Source organism: Xiphias gladius, chromosome 24 (genome assembly GCF_016859285.1).
Source record: "Xiphias gladius isolate SHS-SW01 ecotype Sanya breed wild chromosome 24, ASM1685928v1, whole genome shotgun sequence".
NCBI classification, from domain to species: domain Eukaryota; kingdom Metazoa; phylum Chordata; class Actinopteri; order Istiophoriformes; family Xiphiidae; genus Xiphias; species Xiphias gladius.
This window is the reverse complement of record NC_053423.1, coordinates 16,459,452-16,476,730: the sequence shown is the minus strand read 5'-3', so window position 1 is coordinate 16,476,730 and position 17,279 is coordinate 16,459,452. Positions and strand designations below refer to the sequence as shown.

Below are 17,279 nucleotides of genomic sequence, written 5' to 3'. Positions count from 1 at the left end.
CATTGATCATTCTATGTTAAGCATATTCAGAGCATAACTCTGTTGGACTCATGTTTTAGGGATAACAATGGTTGAGAGGAGTAAACACAAGAAAGTCAGTCTTGTGTATGTGCACTGTTGCAGAGCTCCCACACCTTCTTTGTCTCCTTCCTCCCTCAGTTGCCTGGCGGGCAGTGATTGACGGCGTCCTTGAAGCTCGAGCAGGCTTCCACCTGAAACAGCTGCCTCTGGGCGGGATGAGAGGGCCGCGGGTGCTTGGTGTGGTCCACGATGCTGTCATCTTCCTGCTGGAGCAACTGCAGGGGGCCGCAAACTGCAAACACCACCGTTTCCGCTTCCACCGCTGTGACGACATCGAAGAAGAGCTTCCCCTCAACCCGAGTGGCTGCGCCCGAACTGAAATCTACACACGGTACCAACACAGTCCCAGATATTTTTTGTCAAAATTGTTTTTGTTTTTAAGAACTTATAAGTGTTAATAAGGTTTATTTACATGTCGTTGCTTGGTGTCTTTGTTTCTATTTCTTGTCTGTGATTTACACCTCAAATCAATTCTATTTTTCTTTCCTCCTTTCCTAATTAGGAAAGCAACTTTTGATATGTTCAACTTCCTGGCATCACAGCACAGAGAGCCCCCTGACATAATAGGCCCATTTGATGAAGAGGAGGATGAATTCCCATTGAAATCTTCCAGGTTGGAGTATTTAAGTTCTGCCTTGACATTCTTGATCCTAACATAAGAATTTTTAACCCTGCTGCACACCACAACAAACATGAGTTTGAAATATCCTAAAAGTCAGATTCCATGTCCATGTTGACACCACCTTTTCTGTGTGTCACTCTTAACAGGCGAGCCACCAGCAGTGAGCTTCCCATGGCAATGAGATTCAGGCACCTGGAGAAAATCTCCAAAGAAGCAGTAGGAGTTTACAGGTAATGGCAAACAAATAGCAGAAAAAAGCCTGGGTTTTTATGAATGTACAAAACAACATGCATGATCAAATAACTTTACCAATTACCTGCTCCTCAATTCTTTAGATCTCAAATTCATGGGCGTGGACTTTTCTGCAAGAGGAACATCGAGGCTGGGGAGATGGTGATAGAGTACGCTGGCACCGTCATTCGCTCTGTCCTGACTGATAAGCGAGAGAAATATTATGACAGCAAGGTTAGTAAACACAGTAAATACTATTGTTTTAAGAAATCATCATGAAAACCAGAGACTGTGGCTGATTAACAGACTTCCCCGCACTTACTGGGCACATTCTTGGCAAGTCCACTTGTCAAGGTCCACAAAAGACCTCAAGCGGAATTTCTGTGGACTTGCATAGAGTCCCAGAACTTAATTTACACCCTGTTTCCTCCAGAGAATCGCAGGTAGGGGAACTGAGATCCTCAAAATGTTCCCGTTGGCAAATTGGCACTATTAAAAGTAGATATTAATAATTCCTGATTGGGGAAAGAAATAAAAACTTAAGAATGTGATGATTTTCACGCAAGTTCTGGAGTTACAAGGAGTTTTTTTTTTGTTGTTTTTTTTTTTAATGGGTTTTTTTCTCTTTATACCTTAACTGCCTCCATGAATGGAAAAACTTCCAGTTGTTTTTAGAACATTCCACATGCAACTGTCCCTTTGACCCCGTGCAGTACGTTTGTCTTTATCTCTTACGCTGCGTTCCCCCTGCAAATCTCCCATCCCCCCTTCCCAGGGGATGGTTTGAACCATTCAGAAAAGTAGTTTGAGGTGGGTTATAGGATCTGGAAATTCAATTCATATTCATGGAAACGACCGAGGTCCTGAAGTCCTGTCTTGGGTTTGGTCAGGCGGTGGACGATTTGGATTCAGTCTCTGCCTCATCATTTTGCACGTTCATTTGAGTTCTTCAGCATGAGTCTTTAACTGATGTGAGTCACTGCCCCTGACAGCCTGTGCCTTTTGATTATTTCTGTAAAAAATGTGCGCATATACATGCACTTGAAAATAATTAACTCAAAATTACACTGAAACTATGGAAACCTCTAAACAAACTGTAGTTAATCAGTTGACCGTGGTCAAAATGTTGAACAACAGTGTGTAAGTATGTTGTTTAATCACTCTCCATCAGGGCATCGGCTGCTACATGTTCCGCATCGACGACTTTGACGTGGTGGACGCGACGATGCAAGGCAACGCGGCTCGCTTTATCAACCACTCGTGTGAGCCAAACTGCTACTCTCGTGTCATCAATGTGGACGGCCGCAAGCACATCGTCATCTTCGCCCTGAGGAAGATCTACCGGGGCGAAGAGCTCACCTACGACTACAAGTTCCCCATCGAGGACGAGGACAACAAGCTGCACTGCAACTGCGGGGCGAGGCGCTGTCGTCGCTTCCTGAATTAGTGCAGCATCACACACACCATCTAATAATAGCCATCTTGTTTAATGCGCTTGAATTAAGGAGGTGGACATTGATAAACTGATGAAGGCAACTGTTGTGACATAAACATAAGAGTGAGGTTGCTGATGCACACAGACCTGATCTACTGAATCTTCACTTCATTGGAAGCTTAATTTATAGACTGGGTGAGGGCAGAATGCATTTGTTGATTGTCTGGCCTCTGAACTGCTGTTAACAGTCACAGAAAAACCAGATTAGAGCCATATGTCAAAGCTTGGGATGAAGACTATTTATATGGTTTAAGACTGCTGGACTGTTTTGTTTCTTTTTTCCTTTTTTTTTTTTTTTTTTTTTTTTTTGATTCATGTACTGTTTGATCATCTCATACACAACACTCTTTCAGTCTTACATTGTTGAATTTGTCGTCAGTAGCCTCTGCTGGAACTGGGGCCAGACAACAGCCGGGAGGCAATTACTACCAGCTACAAACGGTGCAAACTAAAATAACCCGATTGCTGTTATTACTCCGTAAAGAGGGATCCATTATTATGCTGGTGACAGGGTGTCTTTGTAAATACAAGGTCTCAGAGAAGGATGAGAAGATTTTATTTCATTCAGCACCTTACTTTGACAAGACCCTCTGGCAGCACTGTCATCACAGCAGACTGGACAAATTTTATTTCAGAACAAAAGACATTTGACCTAAAGCACCTTGTGTACATTGTAGTGCAGCTACATTTTAACATCACTATGGATACCACAGGGACTCTAATATTTGAGGTGCTGGTGACATTTACCCTAAAAGGTAGTTTTAATATAGTCACCCAAACCTTTTCCCTCAGTCAGTCAGTTGAAATGTCTTGTTTTTATTTGTAACAGCAGAGATGCTGTGATCTAAATGCTTTTATCCCACTATAACAGTCTGTTCTTCATTTGTTAATTTGTACTGTTTGTGTATTTCTAAGGTCTATGAGGGAGTTTCCGCGGTGCAGGGTTCAAAATGAATACAGTGATCTTGCTCTGCTCGGTCCCTTATAAATCTTTTTGTATTTTTGTATATTTGAACAATAAATGTATATTCAACAAGCTGATGGAAATAAATGTGTTTGAGCTTTTAACTCTCTGTTTGTAAGTGAAGGCTGACTAATAGACCGGAAGCTATTGCAGAGTAATGATCCGAAGTTAATCTTTTCTTTCTTTTTTTTTTGCCGCTGTTTTGCACCCACTTCCTCCTGTTTTTGTCTCACAGGTGTGCTACCTCAGAGGTGTTATGAAGCAAGATTTAACTTAATTACACAACACATTTGGTGGAAAAAACTTCTTCCTTATTGTTCAGTCTTTCTTATCATTACATCCTTAAAGTATGAAAACAACCAACATCAATACTTTTAAACATTGACTTACTATTATGCTTGCAATGATTTTGTGAAAAAAGGTGGCCACCGTTTTTTGTGCCCACTTCCTACTGTGTGCAACCCCACCCAGCTAATGGATGTAGATAGGATCTTCAGGCTGAAGGCTGAGTGCAGTGGATATATGTTTTGTTTTTTAGGATTAATAATTGAGTTTGACATGCAAAGCTTTGTTACTTTATCAGCTCACGATGGATCCTCGCCTGTATATAGTTGTATAAAGAATTTCTAAACCTGTTAAATATTTTTTTATCTAATTTTTGTTTTTTAATTTATGTTCAATAAAGATTTGAAATGTTCAGAATTTTCTTTCCTTTTGCCAATGTTTTTAACATTCAGTATATATCAAATTAATTAAAATATCATTTGTGATTATAAATTGAACATACATAAATGTCCGTGCAGAACATTTTTAATGTTTGATATTGTTTTTTGTCAAAGGCCAGCTCCTCATCCTTCAATAATGCAGTATGGCCACTGAACCAAAGAAAAAGAAGCCACCACAATGCAGAAATATTACAAATTATGCATATTACAAATAGGCCCTAAAACTACAAGACAAATTTGATAAATGATAAGAAATTTTGAATTGTGGAATCAAATCTGACTGTTTCATTTTCACAAATGGTGGCTTCAGTGTCGGGACAATTGTCCCCGGCTGGGAATTGGCTGCTGAAAAGAAAAAAATACAAGCAAAGTCAATAAGCTAACAAATTTTACAAATATTTTGGAAAATTTTATAAAATCTGTTCTTGCTTTGGCATAATGGGTTATTGAGTGTAGACTGATGAGGGAATTTTTTTGTATTATTATTTTAGCATAAGGCTGCAAAAAAACGTGAAAAAATTGAAGGGTTCCGGATTGTTTTCCAAATGAACTGCAGATTTACCTCTTCACGGCTTTAAAAACCATTTAAGTAAAAGTAGTCTGAGACGGGGAAAACAGCTGAACTGCTCACAACTCAAAGACATGCAACCTGTGACTAAGGGTCACATATAAACACTGGTCTGTATTAGGGGGGCACAAGTGGTGAGTTTAACTTAATAATATTTCATACAATCATATACACCACTCGTTTCCACTCTTCGTGACTTGTGACCTTTTATAGCTGAGCAATCCTTACTCACTACAGGCTGCCCATGTCCTTGAGATTTATCTCATGTCTCCGCTGAGAGGATCCCGACCCCAGGGTTGGGGAACACGGTAGTCATTCTCTTACTCTGCCTTTTCTCCTGTGTTACCGCTGCAGTTTTGGAGCAGTCTTATCGGGTTTTCTGTGGATTATGAGGAAACGCAGAGAAGTGACACCTGCAAGCTGTGAACTGCTATCGGGTATATCCACTCCTGAAGTAAACTGCTGTATTTCTGGACAAATATTCTCACTGTAGGAAATGTGACATCTGTTTCATGACACATTTGTGTCTGGGTCTAAAACTGATCCTCTGCAGTGAAGATATTTTGATGAAAAGTTCCACATTTGCCTCTGTGCATATATGATCGTCAAATAATTGGTTTGAAATTACATAATTTGCTGATAAATTTGCTGAATAACTGTCAAGTAAAGAACACTGTTAAATCAGAAATTCCCTTAAGTGGCCTGGGGGGGTTACTCCTTAGTTTCGACACCACTCAAGGTCTTGCTGTTGCTTTCTGCCATATGGCTCTTTCCCAGAACTGTTTTGCCTTTAACCTTCCTGACCTTGACAAAGTCTGGAACGTAAAGTGCAGAACAGGTATATATAACAGTATGGTCTCTCTCTTACATTCAGACGACTGTCACCATGAAGGCCCTGGTATTCCTGGCTTTGCTTGGAGCGGCATGTAAGGGACTAACCATTTTTATTCTTCTTTTCTGTTCTGATATATAACTCGGTAAATTTATTCCAGGGCACGTGTTTCATTACTATAAAGGTTTATTCTTGCTTGACTCTGTGTATATTTTGTGGAGATTTTTTGCAAGTATTTCTAGGGTTTTTCCATATGTCATACTATACATTATATGCTGTTTCAGTTGCTGCATCCGAGGACAATAAGATTGTTGGAGGGTACGAGTGTCCCAGACACTCTGTTCCCTACCAGGTGTCTCTGAACGCTGGATACCACTTCTGCGGTGGATCCCTCATCTCCAGCCAGTGGGTGGTGTCTGCTGCTCACTGCTACAAGTCGTAAGTACAGGAAATCACGTTCCGGATGACCTTGCAAGCTTTACTGAAGAGTTTTGTCGGAAGGACCATTAAAGACCACCTCCAGACATGTTTAAGACATACAAAAATACAATGCCTTGAATAAAATGTTTCATTTGAAAAGTTTAAGTGCTGGTGATGTCTCCTACTTCACTGAAAAGTCCATTCGCAGTGTATGTGAACTGGAAGTTTCCTCATCTTATTTGTTCAGGTTGCATGTTAGATCATAATTGGCTTCTAAACAAGCTGTGATGCACGAACACATCTTAAACTGAGACTTAAGGTGAGCACAGAGAGATTTTCCCCCTTCATTGATTTATTGGAAACAGCCTTTTACTGCACATGCATCATTCTGCATAGTGAAGGTCAAGCATCCAAGTGAAGTAACAGCAAGCAAACCCCATTTTTGATGGGAGGGCGACTTTAAATTTAATCATATCAAAGCACTGGGATCATTTGTGATAGCGCATTAATACCAGGGTTTTATTGGTTCGCAGCTGAGTGTAGTTCCCCCGCCAACTTGCAATACATGCATATAGATTTACATTTTTGGGACAAGCTAGTTAACAGGTACGGGATTCAAAATACACCCAAAAAAAAAAGGGGCACCTTAAAAATCTCCCAACTGCTTGTGATAATTTGTCACTCAGCAGACACCAACATTGCCATAGTGAGACAAATGTAGGTGCATTAATGCTGTGCTTAAAGTAAGACTATGTGACTTTTGGAGGAAGAAATAAGACAATCCTTTTGGTAGCAAGTTTAAAATGAATTTATAAGAAATAAAACACATCCTTGCTCAATTTAATGCACTCCCTCGTTTGGCTAATTCAACCTCACTTGGTCTGGTATGACCAGTAATTTATGGTGGTTAATGTTAGGAAACTTTTGATAGTTATTGCTTTGCAATCGAAAAATATTCGGGCTGCTGGTCAGAAGATGTTCGATAGGCTCATGCTCATGAAAATGACGCGGAAATCATTTTAAGAAAAGAGACAATTAAACCTCTCTAACTTTCATACCTCCACCAGCCGTATCCAGGTCCGTCTTGGTGAGCACAACATTGCTGTGAATGAGGGCACAGAGCAGTGGATTGACGGCGCCAAGATGATCAAGCACCCACAGTACAACAGCTACAACCTGGACAACGACATCATGCTGATCAAACTGAGCCGCCCCGCCACCCTCAACAGCTACGTGCAGACCGTGGCCCTGCCTGCTCGCTGCCCCGTGGCCGATGAGAACTGCCTGGTGTCCGGGTGGGGCAACACGTCCACCAACGGCGGTAAGTTGAGTCTGAAGGCTAAGACATAAAGGAGCGGAGTGAAGAGAGGTTATAAGTATGGTCTCACTGCACTGAGGTAAAGAAAACAAAAAGGATAGATGGCGGCAAACCTGAAGAGCCTAACCTTGTCACTGTGTGGGTGTGAATGAGTCCTGATCGTAAAAGACAAGCCTTGTTATTTAAAGGAATGTACTGCCATAACCAGCAAGGTTCAGCATTGTCTAGTAATGGTATGAAGGAAAGGAAAGTCAACAGTAGAAAATATTAAATCATTAGAGGGATCTTCATGGTCAAGGTCTAGAAAGTCAGCATGATCAGTCAACATCTATCTAAATATTTGGTAATGTTACAGTGTATAAAATTAAAGAAGGCAGATAGTGTGCCATCTGACACCAGCTGCGTACAGGTGCTGGCCAAAAAATAAGATAGTACACAAAATAGGACTGGCTTAAAGGGGCAATCCACAAATTTAATGTATAATGTTCTGTTTACTCATCATGAGGAGCACTGTATTTCTCAAAATTTGAAACAGTTGTACAATGTCTTTTTTGGCTCTAAAGAGAGATATGATTGTAAAAAAGTATCCCTGACATATCACACATTTTGTGTTAGCTGAGGACCAATATACTGTATGTTTTGCAAGCATGCACTGTCAGAAAAGAATGAATTTCCCACAACCCAATAAGACATCTTTATATTGCCTCTTTTGTTCGACCAGCTGCTCCAAACCCCAAATGTTTTCAGTTTATAACGATGTAAAACAGAGGAAAGCTGAAAATCTTCATTATGGAGTGGTGGCAACCACCAAACATTTAGCATTTTTGCACCTGATAAATAAAGGATTAACCACCAAAATGTGAGTAAATTAATTTTCCATCGACAAATCAGTTAATCAACTCATCACAACATAACTCATATCATACTTAATACCACATTATATCCATGTGATACAGATCAAATATAGTATTTACATACTGGTTGGTCCAGTAACTGAGACTTGCCTTCCTGCTCCCAGACAACTATCCCGACAGGCTGCAGTGCCTGAGACAGCCCATCATCGATGACAGGATCTGCAGGAACGCCTACCCCCACCTCTTCACTGAGAACATGGTTTGCTCCGGATTCATGCACGGAGGTGCCAGCAGCTGCCAAGTGAGTTGGACTAAACCACAGTGAACCCACGGGGAGTCAGGTGGTACATGACGGTGCATCACCTCAGTGGCGTGGTACTGAGCACACAAAAGTACATAGTACATCTCTTATTTTTCACTGAGCATTGGTTATACTTACTTTTTAAATGCAAATGTCTACTCTAATACCCTTGAATACCCACTTTTTGAATTCCCCCTTACACCACTGCCACTGCTGATGCAACAGTACTGCGAGAGACACGTAAACCCTCTGAACATGTCTCCTCCTCTAGTTTATTCAATGTTTTACGAGCAGTGTAACTGTAATAAAGTCTAAAGATTAGAGAAGGGATCTGGTAAAAGCATATACGGGAGGATACTCGGTGTGTAATGCTATAATCCTTAAACAGTACAGTAATGTGAAATAGTGGAGAATTTTATTTCTTTGAGTGATAGAGTTTGAATACCCAACTCACAACCACGTACACCAGTAATACACTATGTGGCTTGTATCTGTCGACATAGTGGTTTTATCATAAAGCAACTGTAATATTAGGATATCATTGGGTATGGTTGGGCAATATGATGATATATACTATGACAAGATAAGATATTCATCACCCACTTTAGCCTTTTCAGTACTGTTTATAGCCGTTGGTAGCTGTCATTTTAATATCTCTGGGTTTATTAGGTAATAGTGGTCAATGTTGCAAATCAGTGTACCCAACCGCATTATGGCAGTACTGGATTTACAGGAATTTTGAATCTATGCGATGACTCGATTTGTCTGGTATTTAATCCACTGGATTAACTGAAAGCAGGCATGCCTATCTGATTATTTTATCTATAAACTGTTTTCGCGATTTGATTGTCCATTAAAATTACTATATTACAATATAAATTCTTATATTTTACTTATATTGTGAAAGAAAATTTGATCCCTCCTATTTTTTTTTAGAATTAACGAGTTAATTCTCTGAATTGATTTTTTTTTTATTAAAGAGTAATTCAACACCTCTTTAAAATCTTGTTTTCGCTGGCTTGCAGAGGTTGAACGTCCAACCTCGCTGCTGTGGTGTGCATGTGTAGCCCGGGACCCTGTGACATTAGTGTCGGGTGGTCCCAGTTGCAACAAGGAACACTTCCTTCCACACCCAAGGGTGTGAAACGGGCTCGAGAATTTCGACCAGAGAGGGCAGCAAAACGCCGCTCTCCAGCCCGGTGTTCCGTTGCTCTCATTGTTCTGTTGTATTGTTCTGAGCGTACCGTGTGTTCGCTATGAGAACCCCTCGGTAACACCTGAAGCCCTGTCGTTCTCCTCCTTCTGCCCCGGGGTTTGCAGGGAGACTCTGGCGGTCCTCTGGTGTGCAACGGTCAGCTGCAGGGAGTCGTGTCCTGGGGCTATGACTGCGCCATGGCGGGACACCCCAGCGTCTATGCCCGTGTGTGCCGCTACAACAGCTGGATCGCCACTGTCATGCGCAACAACTGAAGACACACCATACACCCACATGCAAGCTGACACTACGGCACCGTACTCAGTTTATTTGAGAACACCTTACGTATTTTTATGTCATTCATATACATCTCATACACAAAATGTTTAGGGATAATATGCTGTGACCGACAGTGAAGGCAAAGAAATGGATAAAGGAATAAAAATACACATTGGCATCCATTTAATTTGTTTTGTTTCACACATTAAAATGCTCTTGCCTGGAAATACTGCATTCTCGGTGCTTCTGTTCCCAGTCTGTGACCTGCTGCCACACGGCCACCACTTTCTTTAAATTCATAATGAATTTAAAAAAAAAAAAAAAAACTACAACTGTTGCCAAACATTCATGGATAATATTTGGATCGTACTTACTGTACTATAGACACATGCATCTCTATGAAACGCCCTTTGTACTCGGTTAACGTGGGCACCGGAGTGATAAGGGAAACGAGCGAACTCGAGCACATACGCCGCGAGGCACAACTGCGTTTCAGTCGTCGGGCTTCTTTGCGTGCGTTCCTCACATGGCGCTTTGCAAACTTCGCTGTTTCTTGCTTGCCGAGGCAACCTGAACACACACAGAGAGAGAAGGACGAGAGCGACAAGGGGGGGGGGGGTCAGGCAGTCGTATCAAACAGGGAGACGTGTGCGCGCGCTGGCCATAAAAGTGATTCAGGGACGGCGCGAGAATGAATATGTCCCTGAACTGCACGGATCCAAACGTTTGAGGACAGTTTTGGCTTAATCATCGTCGTTATGGCAATAGCAGACGCAGGACACGAGGGGGAGCCACCCCCTATGCCACACACTTGTGGAGTGGCCATAACGACCTTCATGCACCGACGTAAGGACCGAACCGGCAGGTACGGTCCTAGCCAGGTGTTTCTGTTGAGTTTGAATGGGTTCACTTTGGACGAAACTGTCCACAAAATGAATGCGACGTAATGTAATGTAATGTAATGTAATGAGCTGTGTTTGTAGAATATAAAGAAATATTTTCATTCAAACGTTATGACAAGACACTTAAGAGTTATTTAACACTATATCCACTCTCTGAGTCAGTAAGTTACACGTATGGTCACTTTATCAGTTGATTCTGGTCTCAGTTAAGTGTTCATTGCGACTTCTTTTGCCTTTTCCTAGAGAAAATCAAATTCCTCTAGACCAGAAAAAAATAAAAACGTGACCTTGCCCCTGATGTACATGGGGGGGTTGAAATCTGGATTTGAATAAAGTTTATGAATATATAAAGGGGGATGTATTCACGCTAAAACAGATTGTTAGGGCTTCTCCTCAAAGTCTGATGTATCATTGACTGTCATCTCATTTGAGGAATTACCGAAATGATATATACGGAGACCATCTCGGACAGGATAACAATCAAATTTTCATACTGGCTCATGCATGCATACGTACTGCAGTTACCGCAACCCACCTGACCGGCGATCCTATCCAGATCTCTCTGGCCCTGAGGGGTAAGTCTCCGTCCACTGTAAGCAAATGTTAAAAAAAACAAAAAACATCCATAACTCATTCAGATCACCACATCCCAGTCTCGGGCCCATCATCCACCTCTCTTACCCACTGGGGTCCTTCTCCACCATCTTGAGGCCCTCCAGAGCCTGTAGGACCTTCCTCGCCACATTCCTGGAGCCCACGCTGAAGTGGGCGGGGCATACACCATTCCTCTGACGCCCTCCGTAGATCTTGATCATGGAGCCCACGCCCACCCCTCCTCTAAGGTACAGGTGACGGGCTGTGGATGCTGGTGAGACGTACAAACAGTGTGCAGTATACTTTACAATATGTCCCGGTTTTATCGTCTGAAACGCTCTCGACTTGTTCACCCAAAGGACATGAAATCAAACATTCCAACTTATCAAATGTGTGAAATTTTCCTCTGCAGACGCCTATGCTATTGTGGGGTCAATATGCCCAGGTAGATAACATACACAGCAGCTGAGGAAGGATTGTGTGCATATACTTTCACTGTATATACTGTACCAGTTGTGGAAAATCTGATAGGACGAACCAATATTACACAAGTGTATCACACAGGGGTTCCTAAAATGGGGAACCGTATATATGCAGGAGCCCTTGAGATGATCACATGGGGTGTCTGGGAAAACGTAGATAATTTTACAAGTATTCCTCTCCTTTGAGGTTGGTGAGGTCACACTTGCTGTACATCTGAAGATGCAGAGTTGTTTAATGGGCTGTCAATTAATTTTCTACCGCTTAATTAACTAATTGTTATGTCTGCAGCAGACGAACTGATGAAGCACTGCCGGTGAAACCAACCTGCTCTGGTGTAAAACCAGTTGTCATCGGAGGGAGCCAGCTCCTTGTGCCTGGCAAGCTTCACAGTGTCAACCCACTCTGGGACCTTCAGTTTGCCAGACCTGAAAAATCAATTATCAGTTGATGAGGCAACTGACTGGGCCTTTTCCTCGAACAACAAATGACACAGGGAAATGGGATTTATTCAGCACATATGTACTTTGTAACACATATTTATTAGGCTACTGTATTTATAAGTATCTGTAAATACTTTTTAACAAAAAAAACCAAACACTTTTTCATCAAAGAGTGTTTATCTGTCAGTCAAAACAAACAGGGCAGACTATGCAATAGTGAGCTGGCTATGAGACTAGTTGTTGATTAATCGCTTACGTCATATTTCAAGCAAAAAATACCAAACAATCCCTCGTTCCAGCTTCTTAATTTTGGGGATTTCCTGTTTTTTTCTTTGGACAAAACAAGGTATTGGGAGACATCAAATCAAGCATTAGGAAATTCTATTTTTGATGTTTCGCAGACCAAACGATTAATCGATTATTCAAGATTTAATTGATAATGAAAATAATTGTTAGTTGTATTTTTGGTCTGAATGGTTTTTTCTTTCTTAAAATTCAGATGATAAAAATACACTTGTCTGTATTTATTCATATGATTGGTTTACCTTTACATGTCTTAAAACGATCAGATTTTCTGTGTTAATTTACAGTGGTGCGTTCTCTAAAGAACCCTTCCCTGTAATTTCAATAAATGAAACACGTAATGACACGGAGTTCCCTCTCCTCTCATTTCTAACCGAGGCAACTCCAGTTTTGAATAAATAAAAATACAACGTACTTTCTCGTCACATTAGGGTCAAATGATATTTTGGCCCTTTCTGAACATTCACTATCGTCACCGTGTGTGATTGACAGGTGGATATCAGCCAGTCGTGCAGCCGTGGGCAGGTTCTGAGCTTTACTTACTTTTTGAGGAAAGCTGACAGAGCCCTGACAAACTCCTGCTGGTTGACATCTTTCACCGTGACACTGGGCATCTGAGAGGCAAATTGGAAACACGGGGTGAGCTCAAAATTCAATTTTAAATGTCCTCGGAGTGGCTCTAGGAGCCAAAATGCACAACAGCCGCTGGAACAGTAGGGTTAGAGCTGTGATATGTTTGTTGCTAACGGTAGCCACCAGCTAGCTAAAGTAACTGTACCTGATTTCAGACAAGTCACAACGCCTCTGACAGCTACCCATACATACGGCTCTAACATTATCCAGTAATAAGCAGTGGCTTACTTTTCATATATCCCTACAAAGCCGACAGCCAAGTGGTCAGGTTAGGGATGGAGTTTCGTCCCAGTTTAGCCGATGGCCGCTAATGCGGTGAAGCAGCAAAACGAAGGATGCTGAGGGACGGAGGGAGGGAGGCTGCCCTCATTTGGAAAGGATGATAACGTAGCCTGAATTAACCTCACCAGCAGCTGCAAATTCCTGCTTATCCCAGCCCTGAAACCCAAGTAACTCGAACACTAACGGTAATATTCTCCATTCATATCCTAATGGCGCGGTATGCTTCATATAATGGCCAAAGTGATGGTTAAACGATGATAAAACCGGCGTGGTTTTTCACTGTGATGATGCTGGGTGTGAGCTGCTCCCGTTGAATCCCGGCAGAGGGTAGAGTTGTGGCACCTTTTTCACGTCTCTGCCCCGTTTCTCTGTGTTATCAGACCCAAAGGCTTTTCAGGACGTGTGCTGTGGTCAGCAGGAGAGGAGAAAGCACCACCAGTGGAGGGTCAGTAATCCATACTCACTGTATCTCTCTTCCAAATGAGCTTCCCCCCTTGCAAAAGTCACTGGCAACGATGATCATGGAAGAAATGAAAGCTGTGCCGCAATGGCATATATAATATGCCACCTTTTTAGATTCGGGCTACTGTCCAGCAATCTATTTGCCAAGGTGACTGCTGTTCTTGGAAAACAAAGCGATATGCATTGACTAATATCAGTATTTTATAAATAACAGCTCTCAGTCCTGGCACAAATGTAGTTAATGTGTAAATACAGCATAGAGCTACCCAACCAAGGGGAGCAGTTTTTCAGCACATTTCTCTCTTGACTTCCCGTGACCTGGCTAACTTCTCCTCTATTCGCACCTCTTTGCATTGATTTCTGACATCATATTAGTTGTTGCGTTTTTTAAAAGGTAATTACAAATTCTTAAAACTTCATGCATTCCCATCCTCTGTCTACCTGTCACAATACCTGCAGACAACCTGTGAACTGAATTGAAATACAAAATGACTGCAAAATGTGTTTTTACATAGCTGTAATTTTATAAAAATCTCTTAAACTCGCAGTGTCTGAGTTCACAAATCCCTTTTCCAAAGACACTAAAACATCTGTCTGACACAGGTTATATAAAACTAGAACTGCAACTAATAGTGATTTTTACTGTTGATAAGTCTGCAGATTATTTTGAATTTTTAAATTTGAGAATTCACTGCTTTTCTTAGTCTTACATTGTAGTTAACTGAATATGTTTTTTGGGATTTTGGACTGTTGTTTGGACAAAACAAGACATTCAGTGATATCACCGTGGGCTCCAGGATATTTTGATGGGCACCTTAAACTGTTTTATAGACCAAACAATTAACCGATTAATTGAGAAAATAACCGGCAGATTAATTGATAATGAAAATAATCATTAGTTGCAGCCCTACTGTTGATGTACTAATCTAAAAAATATATTTTTTAGTATTAAAAAATACAAAAAATTTTCTAAAAAATACAATCAGAGACTGATGTGTACCTGTAATGATTTCAAGGTATTCACTGAAATTTGAAATAAATATAACAGGAAAATGTTTTTAGCACGGAAATTAGTCAATCCTTAAAAATCCCTTTTGGTTTTTGATTGTCAGCTCAAAAACATGAGCAGGTTGAAGACCTCACCTTATGGCTCTGATAGCCTGAGATAAGACTTTGTCATTATTTGCGACATTTTTTTCGACTGAATGATTAACTGACAAAATAATAGTTGGGTTAATTAATAGTGAAAACAGTCATTCCTTACAGCACTGATTATATTGTATATTGTCTCCAAAGCATTGCTTGATTTTAGTACTTTGTTATGAGTGCAGTTTGACACTATAAACTGCTGGAAATACAGAAAATCCTGCTGTTTTAATTATGTCTTTCCTTGCCCCCGAGAAGTCATGTACTTCTGTTCTGGTATGTAGGCTAACATCATATGCGGATTACCACCAGCATGTGAGACACTGCATGTAAACCCAAGGTAGATGAATGTGTGTTTATAAATGTGCAGACATGTTCATATGCACACACACACACACACACACACACACACACACACACACACACACACACACACATACACACACACACACATAGCAGCCCTGTGCTCTCCGTGTCAGCCGTCTAATCTTCTTCCCCTCCCCCCTCTCGACATCTCTCTCTCTCCCCTTTTTTGTCCCCCTCACCCTCTCCTTTTCCCTCCCACTTGCTCTCTCCTGCCTGCTAGCACTATTTCAAGCCTCTGCCTAGGAGAGATAGAGAAAGAGAGAGAGAGAGAGGGGAGGGGAAAGCAGACAGGATTTAGAGTTCAAGTGCACGTGCAGAAAATAGGCTGAATAGAGGAGAGTCGGAGCAGAAAGGAAACCAGGAAAAGGAATGGCAGGGGCGGGAGACAAAGCACACAGTAGCTCTTTCTCTTCTTCTTTCTTCCTCTCTGTTTTCTTCTCACAGAAAGAGACGGTATTAGCCATGGAATGGGGGTGTGAAAAAATGAAAAGCCCAAAATTCGAATACCGTGAGTGTAAAAGAAAAAAAATGTATTCCTATTCCTGCCCCCTCCTCTTTCCTCTCCCCACCGACACACTCCTCCTCTATCCCTCCCTCTTGGATATTTCTCCATGAAGGCGCCCCCCCAGCCCCCCCGTCTCTCTCTTTCTCTCTCTCTCTCTTTTCGCTGGTTCTCCTTTCTATCCCCTCCCACCTCACATGCACACACCCCGGACTCCTTCCCACTCCTTCCCCTAACGCGCGCTTACTGTCCACTTTCACTGGAGACCGACTGCAACAAGCTCAGTTTTTTCCAGCTTTTTTTTTGCTTGCCATTCTTTGCTTTTGGTTATGCCCTAATGTACGGAGGCAGTACCACACAGACGCTTCACCCCTACTATGCGTGGCGCCCCTGAAAAACGTAGGCCATGGACTGTCCCTGCGTTAGACTGCATGCCACAAACTGCTTGTCCTTTCCTGTAAACAGTTTTTTCTATTCTTCTGCAGTATTTTTTTTTTCAACTCAAAACTCGACTTCTGTTTAGAAACCTTTTTTAAAATCTCATCTGTATTCTAAAGCAGGAGCTGAGGGTTGAAGAAAAAGAAAAGAGTGTCTGATGAATGGACAGATGAAGGGGACAGAGGCAAAGAATGAGGGGAAAATGGAGAGCGTGGTCTGCGGGAGAAAGTGAGAAAGACAGAGAGAGAGAGAGAGAGAGAGAGAGAGGTAGGAGAAAGAGTACCGGCACTGGCAAGAAAAACGGGAGGGGGAAAAGAGGAGAAGGGGGACCAGTAGGGAATAGACTTAGGAAGGAGGGTCGGCTGGATAGGAATTGACAAAATCGCGGGAAAAAGGAGAAAAAACAAAACTCCAGGATGAGAAGAACGTGGACTTCTCAACAAACTCAGACACGCAGTCTCTGGTCGCCTTTCATTTTTGTTTTTTGACATGATTTTTCATCACTTCTCCGGTCACCCTCCCATTCATCTGTGAGTATACTGTGTGTACATGTCCTTTTCCTTTCTCATACATTCATCGTCTCTGCGTTCCTTTTTTCTTTAAAGCCTTCTCCTCTCCCCCGCCTTGCCTTCGCTTCATTTTTCAGTTGTCCTTTTTTTCCTTGTTTGAAAAATGTGTTCCCTCGGTTGCTAATCCCCCCATCCTGTTCGTCTATCCCATCTCGCGCTCCACCTCTCTCCCTCTTTCGCTGTCTCTCTCTTTCCTGCTTCAGCCCCTCTTTATCATGGGTTATTGCTGTTCTCTTTGCCTCTCCTTGAAGGATTACCTCTGCTCACATTTACA

At 41.8% G+C, this 17,279-nt stretch overlaps 3 protein-coding genes and 1 long non-coding RNA gene across 7 annotated transcripts in view; 3 read left to right on the top strand and 1 right to left on the bottom strand.

The window, feature by feature from the left end:
* kmt2ba (lysine (K)-specific methyltransferase 2Ba) overlaps positions 1-4,022 on the top strand; it is a 31,226-nt gene extending 27,204 nt beyond the window's left edge. The window contains exons 32-36 of the mRNA XM_040121881.1: positions 160-412; positions 584-694; positions 850-933; positions 1,039-1,168; positions 2,106-4,022. Of these exons, the coding sequence (XP_039977815.1) occupies positions 160-412; positions 584-694; positions 850-933; positions 1,039-1,168; positions 2,106-2,381 (854 nt within the window). The 3' untranslated portion in view covers positions 2,382-4,022. The remainder of the gene's footprint in view (positions 1-159; positions 413-583; positions 695-849; positions 934-1,038; positions 1,169-2,105) is intronic.
* A 1,002-nt stretch (positions 4,023-5,024) lies between these two features.
* On the top strand, positions 5,025-9,881 carry LOC120786565 (trypsin-like). Its single transcript, XM_040122062.1, has 6 exons — positions 5,025-5,123; positions 5,561-5,612; positions 5,803-5,956; positions 7,006-7,263; positions 8,291-8,411; positions 9,732-9,881. The coding sequence occupies exons 2-6, from the start codon at positions 5,573-5,575 to the stop codon at positions 9,879-9,881; spliced, it is 723 nt and encodes a 240-aa protein (XP_039977996.1). The 5' UTR covers positions 5,025-5,123; positions 5,561-5,572.
* A 296-nt stretch (positions 9,882-10,177) lies between these two features.
* Positions 10,178-13,582, bottom strand: LOC120786841 (40S ribosomal protein S19). Of its 2 annotated transcripts, XM_040122555.1 has the most exons (6): positions 13,469-13,582; positions 13,151-13,221; positions 12,189-12,289; positions 11,469-11,652; positions 11,323-11,377; positions 10,307-10,455 (listed from the first exon to the last, which is right to left on the bottom strand). In XM_040122555.1, exons 2-6 carry the CDS (start codon positions 13,219-13,221, stop codon positions 10,408-10,410), a joined length of 459 nt encoding a protein of 152 aa, XP_039978489.1. In that variant the 5' UTR covers positions 13,469-13,582; the 3' UTR covers positions 10,307-10,407. The 2 variants fall into 2 exon arrangements, with proteins under 2 accessions (XP_039978487.1, XP_039978489.1); XM_040122553.1 differs by lacking the exon at positions 11,323-11,377 and having other exon boundaries at positions 10,178-10,455.
* The window catches only part of LOC120786842, a 31,426-nt gene continuing 27,262 nt past the window's right edge, over positions 13,116-17,279 (top strand). For 2 of the 3 annotated variants that reach the window (XR_005706767.1, XR_005706765.1), the window contains exon 1: positions 16,207-16,966. This is a non-coding gene — a long non-coding RNA (uncharacterized LOC120786842). Of the gene's footprint in view, positions 13,247-13,902; positions 13,968-16,206; positions 16,967-17,279 lie in introns of those variants that run through there. The other variant, XR_005706766.1, reaches the window with a different exon arrangement.

Excerpts from the sequence above, each read along its gene's own strand:
- LOC120786565 (XM_040122062.1), top strand. The coding sequence starts at position 5,573 with ATGAAGGCCCTGGTATTCCTGGCTTTGCTTGGAGCGGCAT. Across the intron at positions 5,957-7,005 it reads GCTGCTCACTGCTACAAGTC|CCGTATCCAGGTCCGTCTTG; the intron begins GTAAGTACAGGA and ends TACCTCCACCAG. Across the intron at positions 7,264-8,290 it reads ACGTCCACCAACGGCGGTAA|GCTGCAGTGCCTGAGACAGC; the intron begins GTTGAGTCTGAA and ends CTATCCCGACAG.
- LOC120786841 (XM_040122553.1), bottom strand. The coding sequence starts at position 13,221 with ATGCCCAGTGTCACGGTGAAAGATGTCAACCAGCAGGAGTTTGTCAGG. Across the intron at positions 11,653-12,188 it reads CTGGTTTTACACCAGAGCAG|CATCCACAGCCCGTCACCTG; the intron begins GTTGGTTTCACC and ends ACGTCTCACCAG. Across the intron at positions 10,456-11,468 it reads GTGGAGAAGGACCCCAGTGG|GTTGCCTCGGCAAGCAAGAA; the intron begins GTAAGAGAGGTG and ends GTGTGTGTTCAG.